At 49.0% G+C, this 8,121-nt stretch overlaps 1 protein-coding gene across 1 annotated transcript in view; it reads left to right on the forward strand.

Annotated features, from left to right (window-relative positions):
• The window catches only part of EXOSC10 (exosome component 10), a 29,303-nt gene that overhangs the window by 17,396 nt on the left and 3,786 nt on the right, over nucleotides 1-8,121 (forward strand). Inside the window, exons 15-21 of the mRNA XM_023191938.2 lie at nucleotides 1,415-1,465; nucleotides 1,623-1,701; nucleotides 2,124-2,230; nucleotides 4,765-4,860; nucleotides 5,088-5,159; nucleotides 6,641-6,725; nucleotides 7,853-7,926. Coding sequence (XP_023047706.1) covers nucleotides 1,415-1,465; nucleotides 1,623-1,701; nucleotides 2,124-2,230; nucleotides 4,765-4,860; nucleotides 5,088-5,159; nucleotides 6,641-6,725; nucleotides 7,853-7,926 — 564 coding nt within the window. The remainder of the gene's footprint in view (nucleotides 1-1,414; nucleotides 1,466-1,622; nucleotides 1,702-2,123; nucleotides 2,231-4,764; nucleotides 4,861-5,087; nucleotides 5,160-6,640; nucleotides 6,726-7,852; nucleotides 7,927-8,121) is intronic.

Below are 8,121 nucleotides of genomic sequence, written 5' to 3' on the forward strand. Positions count from 1 at the left end.
TTTTTTTCTTTTTCCTTTTTTCTTTTTTTTTTTTTTTTGAGACAAGAGTCTCACTGTTGTCGCCCAGGCTGGGGTGCAATGGTATGATCTCGGCTCACTGCCTCCAGGGTTCAAGCGATTCTCCTGACTCAGCCTCCCCAGTTGCTGGGATTACAGGCGTGCACCACCATGCCCAGCTAATTTTGTATTTTTATTAGAGGCGGGGTTTCACAATATTGGCCAGGCTGGTCTTGAACTCCTGACCTCAGGTGATCTGCCCACCTGGGCCTCCCACAGTGCTGGGATTACAGGCATGAGCCATCACGCCCAGCCTTAGCAGGCCTGTTTTTTCTGCTAGCATCTTATTCCTTGTGGCTGCCTAGATTCATGAGCTGGTATCCATTCTAAACAACCCTAGGGAAATAATAGGGCTTGGGAAATCCAGTGTGTGTGTCTTGATAAATTTAGCTGCTTTTTTTTTATGATAGTTGAAAACTATCTTTTTATTTATATGAAAACTCATTCTTTTTATTTGATGACCTTAGCTTTGATGATTCAGCAGCAAGTACTGTCTGGTAACTGGGCCAATTCACTGTTCTAAGGCAGTTAATCTGGTGGAGTGAGATGGAGTGGTGACCTCAGCAGAGGGAGCTAGTTTTGGGAGCCTGACAGTGGCCCAGATGTGAAGTGATAGCTCCCTGACTGAGTGAGGAATCACAGACTGGAAAGGAAAGAACAGGTATAGGAAGCATCAGAGGAAAAGATTGATGGGACTTCATAGCAAGTGATGACAATGGCATCCAGTTTTCGTTTGTTTTTTTTGTCATTGTTGTTTTGAGACAGGGTCTTGCTCTGTCACCTAGGCTGGAGTGCAGTGGTACAATCATGGCTCACTGTAACCCCTATCTGCTAGGCTCAAGTGGTGTTGGGACCACAAGCACACACCACCATACCTAGCTAAGTTTTTTTTAAATTTTTTGTAGAGATGGTCTTGCTGTTGTTTCCCATACTGGTCTTGAACCCCTGGGCTCAAGAAGTCCTCCCAGCTTGGCCTCCCAAAGTGCTGAAATTACAGTTATGAGCCACCTGCCAGCCCCACATTTGCAATTTTTATGTTAAAAATGTTTTGTAAGCTTTGTGCTTTGTCCAAGTAAAGAGAGACCTTGATTACTAGAGAAGGGTCTTTTTCAAGCTCTTTGGAATCCTTCCTGTTGTGCTTAGTCATGATAAAGAGCTTTATTCTTTCATTCTACAAGTAATTATTGAGCACCAAATAATTATTGTGCCAGGCACTGTAAAGAGTGAAGAGAGGAAAGAAAACCTCTGGGCTCTTGAGAAACAGGCTGGGGAAGGAACACAGTCAGCGCTGGGGACTGGTGGTTGGACTTGAGGCTTTTGGGCAACTTTCCTCAGTTCTCTTTGTTTTTATTGTTAGTCTGAAGTTGCAGCTGGAGTAAAGAAGAGCGGACCGCTGCCCAGTGCCGAGGTAGAGTGTCGGATCCGTTTTCTCCCCCGGGAGGGAAGACGTCAGTCACGGCCAGTGCAAGTATACCTCTGACAGAGGCCTGTGCTGACAGCTGGCAGAAAGCTACTGCCGGCTTGCACGTTTTACATGCCAGCCTGCTGGTGTCTTTTTGATGCAGAGATTGGAGAATGTTCTCTTTGGACCTCACGACTGCTCCCATGCCCCTCCGGATGGCTATCCAATCATCCCAACCAATGGTAAAGTCGAGAGCCCTCCTGACTGTCCTGAAGAGGTTGGGGCACAGCTACCTTGTCTCAAATTCTGTACGCTTGGCCGGGCGTGGCTTATGCCTGTAATGCCAGCATATTGGAAGGCTGAGGCGGGTGGATCACCTGAGGTCAGGAGTTTGAGACCAGCCTGGACAACATGGTGAAACCCCATCTCTACTAAAAATACAAAAATTAGCTGGACGTGGTGGTGGGCGCCTGTAATCCCAGCTACTTAGGAGGCAGAGGCAGGAGAATCACTTGAACCAAGGGTCGGAGGTTGCAGTGAGCCGAGATTGTGCCATTGCACTCCAGCCTAGGGGACTACAGCAAAACTCCATCTCAAAAAGAAAAAATAAACAAACAAAATAAAATTCTGTAGGCTTTGACCTTATTATCTACTGCTCCTCTAGGATCTGTGCCAGTTCAGAAGCAGGCGAGCCTCTTCCCTGATGAAAAAGAAGATAACTTGCTGGGTACCACATGCCTGATTGCCACAGCTGTCATCACGTTATTTAATGTGAGTAGCACGGAAACTTCACTGAGGTGATGAGGACCCCCTGGGATTTACTGGGTTTATCCAGCAAGTTGTCTGCCTGGAGTGTTGCTTACACTCGAAGACTAATGCTGAGAGCAAAACCCAGCAGTGCTGGGAGAGGCACAAAGACCGATGAGCCAAGGTGACACTGACCACTTTGGAGGAGGTGGTCTGGGGACGTGGATGGAGGATTCTCTGAGCTCTGTGTGTGAAGAAATCTTCAAGGAAAGGCTGACGTCCTGTTGTTGAACAGCAGCTAGTGGGAGGAGGGCTTGCGCTCAGAGAACATACAAGCAGGACTTTGTTGACAAGCTGCAGCGGTGGCTGGGGAAAAACGATTCACCTGGATGCCCATCTTGGGTGGCGTAGGTGTGCTGTCCAACGAACTGTAGAATGTGCGCTGCCCGTAGCTTGCTGCCTGACCCCAGCATCACATATGTGTGCTTTCGGTGAAGAAGAGGAATGCTTTTGAAATCCTTTTTTTGTTTTTTTTTTTGATACAATCTTGTTCTGTCACCCAGGCTGGAATGCAGTGGCACAATCATGGCTCACTGCAGCCTTTCCCTCTGAGGCTCAAATGTTCCTCCTACCTCAGCCTCCCAAGTAGCTGGGATTTCAGGCATGCGTCACTGCACCCAGCTATTTCACTTTTTTTGTTTGTTTTGTTTGTTTTTTTGAGATGGAGTTTCGCTCTTGTTGTCCAGGCTGGAGTGCAATGGCGTAATCTCGGCTCACTGCAACCTCCACCTCCCAGGTTCAAGCGGTTCTCCTGCCTCAGCCTCCCTAGTAGCTGGGATTGCAGGTACCCACCACCACACTCAGCTAGCATTTTATATATTTAATAGAGATGGGGTTTCACTGTGTTGGTCAGGCTGGTCTCGAACACCTGACCTCAGGTGATCCACCTGCCTAAGCCTCCCAAAATGCTGGGATTACAGACATGAGCCACCACACCTAGCTTTTTTTTTTTTTTTTTTTTTTTTTGAGACAGGATCTCACTCTGTCACCCAGATGGGAGTACAGTGGCACCATCTTGGCTCACTGCAACCTCTGCCTCCTGGGCTCAAGCAATCCTTCTGCCCCAGCCTTCTCCCGAGTAGCTGGGACTACAGGCATGTGCCACCATGCCCAGACAATTTTTGTATGTTTTGTGGAGATGGGGTTTCACCATGTGGCCCAGGCTTGACTTTCGTTTTTAACTTAATCTCATAAATCTAGATTGGGCCTTGCTTTAGCAATTAATGAGAAAATATGAGGCGCTTTAGTTGACCTCAGAGCTAATTTGAGTCATGAAGGTGATTTATCAGCTAAACGTGTTGGCATGAACTCTGGGCTGCTTTGATATGGAAGTGCCGTTTGGGGTAAAGGAGGCTGTGGTCTCTCCACACTCTGTGTTGCAAAGGGGCATAATTACAAATGAAGCAAAAGAATAGCACATATTTACGAACCCAGTTGGAAGCAGCATTTGGTTGCATAATTTCAATGATTCCCTGTAAAGTTATGTAACATTAAATTTCAGGCATGGCGCGGTGGCTCCCAGCACTTTTGGAGGGCAAGGCAGGCAGATCACCTGAGGTCAGGAGTTTTAGACCAGCCTGGCCAACATGGTGAAACCCTGTCTCTACTAAAAATACAAAAATTAGCCAGGGGTTGTGACACATGCTTGTAATCCCAGCTACTCGGGAGGCTGAGGCAGGAGAATCGCTTGAACCGGGGAGGCAGAGGTTGCAGTGAGCAGAGATCACACCACTGCACTCCAACCTGGGCAACAGAGCAAGACTCTATCTCAAAAAAATACATACATACATACATACATAAAATAAATTTCAGGCATCAATTAAGACCTCATATTCTAGAGCCAGACCATGCTGGGTTTCAATCCTTGGTCTGCTCGTATTCACTGCAAGCCTCTGAAAGACTGTCACAACCTCTGTGGGCCTCAGTTTCCTCCTCTGTAAGGTGGTGAGAGTCATGCCACCGCATAGGCTACGAGGACATGGTGAGAATTCACTGATCCAGCACATTGATATTGAAATGCTACTGGGTGCTGTTGCAGACACAACGCCTTATACATAGGAGAGTGTATGAAAAATTAGCCTTAGCCATTGGTATTAATATCACTGTTACTGGCTGGGTGCACGCGGTGGTTCACACCTGTAATCCCAGCACTTTGGGAGGCCAAGACGGGCGGATCACTTCAGGTCAGGAGTTCAAGACCAGCCTGGCCAATATGGTGAAACCTGGTCTCTGCTAAAAATACAAAAATTAGCCGGGCATGGTGGCACGTGCCTAAAATCCCACCTACTCAGGAGGCTGAGGCAGGAGAATCACCTGAATGCAGGAGATGGAGGTTGCAGTGAGCAGAGATCACACCACTGCACTCTGGCCTGGGCAATAGAGCGAGACTCTATCTCAAAAAAAAAAAAAATCACTATTAACTGTTGCTGTCTTGCTGGCATCTTGATGTCACAGATGATCATGGTTATTAGTGATCATTTTTTTGTCTGTCCCTGCAGGAACCTAGTGCTGAAGACAATAAAAAGGGTCCATTGACAATTGCACAGAAAAAAGCCCAGAACATCATGGAGTCCTTTGAAAATCCATTTAGGATGGTGAGTAGTAGTTTTGTGTACTCAGGGCTGACAGGATATATAGAGATGCCTACAGCTGTACATGCTTTTACCTGGGAATGAAGCCTCTGAAGCCAGTGTGCCAGCTGCCCTGGTGTCCAGGCAAAGACGCTGACATGGCACCAGCAACCCCCCATCTGAGCGCCTCTGCGCTGTGGGTCTAGATTCCGTTCCCGGCAATGTTTCACACAGCTGTTTCCTTCCTCCAGTTTCTGCCCTCACTAGGACACCGTGCCGTCTCTCAGGCAGCGAAGTTCGATCCATCAACAAAAATCTATGAAGTAAGTGGACTTGTCACCTGTTCTAAAAGAGACTTTTTTGTTGTTGTTTTTGTTTTGTTTTTTTGTTTTTTGAGATGGAGTTTCATTTTGTCACCCAGGCTGGAGTGCAGTGGCACGATCTCGGCTCACTGCAACCTCCACCTCCCAGGTTCAAGCAATTCTTCTGCCTCAGCCTCCCGAGTAGCTGGGATTACAGGCATCTGCCATCATGCCCAGCTAATTTTTGTAGAGATGGGGTGTCACCATGTTGACCAGGCTGGTCTCGAACTCCTGATCTCAGGTGATCCACCCGCCTCGGCCTCCCAAAGTGCTGGGACTACAGGTGTGAGCCACTGTGCCTGGCCCTGAAAGAGACTTTCTAAGAAAAGGGGATTTCCTAATTACTCAGACCAGGTTTCTGTTGTAGACAAGTCCATCTCATCTGTGAATCCCCTGACGGTGAATGCAAAAGCCCTTTATTTTCTAGCGTTGTTTCTAGGGAAAGGGTCCAGAACTTCAGTGAGATTCTTAAAAGCACTTGGAAACCTTGTAAGAAACAAATTTTCACTTGCGGTTTTTTAACTGAGGTTTAATCTATATGTAGTAAAGTACACAAATATTAAGTATACAGCTTGATGCATTTTTACAGATATCTGTTACTTTAAGGATCTTAAAGGTGACAGCTTTAATTTTAAAACACTCTCTCACTTATCTGGCTTGTTTTTACCAGCATTATGAGTAAGGATGAGAACACACCTCCCCTAGACCCCCTTGAGATGTTTCCAGGAGCCAGCACGTGAACTAGTGTTCGCAGCCTCCTTCCTCCCTGCAGGAAGCCTCTGTTCTGATGACATGAGCGACTGGCTCCCTCTGTGTGGCAGCAGAACTCTTGTGTTAGGCAAAACCGACAGGTCCCCTGGCCCTGGCCCTGGCCCTGGCCCTGAGTTAGCTTGCTATTTTTAGAAATGGGGAATTAGGTGGGGCTTCTGCCTTCCCTCCTCTTTTCCTCTGATGGGTTGTGGCACATTGAACAACCACACGTCCCGTGTGTTATGCCCAGTGTCACCTCCATGTGTTGTAATGCCATAGGTCAGTGGGGTGTCATAAGGAAACACAGCAGACTTGCGGAAGCCCAGCCTTGAGTCTGCCTCTGTCATTTACTGACCGTGTCCCTTGGACAAGTTATTTAGTCTCCCCGAGCCTGTTTGCTCATCTCTAAAGAGAGGGTGATGACAGTACCTTTGTCCCAGGGTTACAGAGAGACTGAACAAGATGACGGATAGCCCAGTGCCTGGAGGACAGTAGCACTTTGTCCCCTTAATGGGGATTTTAGCAATGAAGCCAGCATGAAATTTGTTTTTCATGCCCTTAGATTTGAAATTTATGACTTAGAATGTGTGTACTTCTTAGGTTAACCTGCCCTACGTCACCTCATGAAAAGTAAGACAGACTTGGGTGGCTGACTTTGGAGGGTTTTTTTGTTGTATTTGCTTTCATTATAGATAAGCAACCGTTGGAAGCTGGCCCAGGTACAAGTACAAAAGGACTCTAAAGAAACTGTCAAGAAGAAGGCAGCTGAGCAAACAGGTAGCACTCACTTCCTTGTAACTCAGTCGGCTGTTAAAGGACAGCTGTTGCACGTCAGCTGTTTCAGCCAAGTGCTGGATACAGCTGTGAATGAAACAGGCACAGCCCCTGCTCTGTGGGGCTTCCCTTCTGCTGAGGGATGGTGGCCAATCAGTGTCTATCCTGGCAGATGCAGCAGGTGCCGTGCAGAGAGATGGGTGGGGAGTGCTGGGGGGTGCTGTAGTTGTCTCGACGGTGGTTGGAGAAGGCAGTCTAATGAATGTGACATTGACGAGACCTGCAGTGACCTAGAGAAGAGTTCTGGAGCCACAGCACAGCGAGCCCAGAGGCCCTGGGGGTAGTTCACTAGGCATGCTCAGCAGCAGCAAGTGGGCCTGCATGAGCAGAGCGGGTAGAGAAGAGCAGGAAATGGGGAAGGAGCCGGCAGGGGCCCACGGGATGATGCTGCCTTTTACTCCGAGTTCAGAAGCCAGGAGGGTGCTGAGCAGACAGAGGGTGGAAAGTGACTGACATGTGGCCCTCTGGCTGCTGTGTCAAGAGCAGATGAGAGGCGACAGGATGGGAACCCAGGAAGGGAGAGGAGACATGACAGTGGCCCAGGCGAGAGAGAACAGTAGCCTTGAGACCAGCGTGGGAGCAGAAGAGGTAGCGAGAAGCTGTCAGAGCCTGGATCTGTCCCGTAGCAAAGCTGACAGCATTTGAGGATGAGGTGGATGTGGCATGTGAGAGAAAGGAGGAAGTCTTGGATGAAGATTTTGTCCTGAGCAGCTGGAAAGCTGGAGTTGCTGGCAGCCAAAGTAGCTGGTTTGAGCCAGCTTGTCCACGATGGTGGTGGTGATGATCCTGTTAAACGCCCTCAGGTCCACAGGCCACTGAGCATTTGGGTTCACAGGACGGGAGCAGCCAGGGCCCGGGAGGATCAGCTCAAGTGTAGGTGAAGGTGCACAGCGCACCTGAGCCTGGGCCCTGAGGCAGCCTGTCCTGCAGAGATGCGGGACCAGGGAGCTGCGAGGGAGGAGGGATCAGCTGTGACAACCCCTATGGCTAGGCCAAGTCAGAGGAGGATGGAGATGGAGGAGGGTGGTTGCTGGATTCAGCAACTCCAGAGACAGTTCTCTTCCTCGCAGCTGCCCGGGAACCGGCAAAGGAGGCGTGCAGAGCCGCAGCAGAACAGGCCGTCTCCGTCCGACAACAGGCCGCGGTACGTGCCAGCCTTTCTCCTTTTTCCTTTGAAAAACGATGCCCCGGGCCGGGCGCGGTGGCTCAAGCCTGTAATCCCAGCACTTTGGGAGGCCGAGACGGGCGGACCACGAGGTCAGGAGATCGAGACCATCCTGGCGAACACGGTGAAACCCTGTCTCTACTAAAAATACAAAAAACTAGCCGGGCGAGGTGG

Source organism: Piliocolobus tephrosceles, chromosome 1 (assembly GCF_002776525.5).
Source record: "Piliocolobus tephrosceles isolate RC106 chromosome 1, ASM277652v3, whole genome shotgun sequence".
In the NCBI taxonomy this organism is placed as follows: Eukaryota; Metazoa; Chordata; class Mammalia; order Primates; family Cercopithecidae; genus Piliocolobus; species Piliocolobus tephrosceles.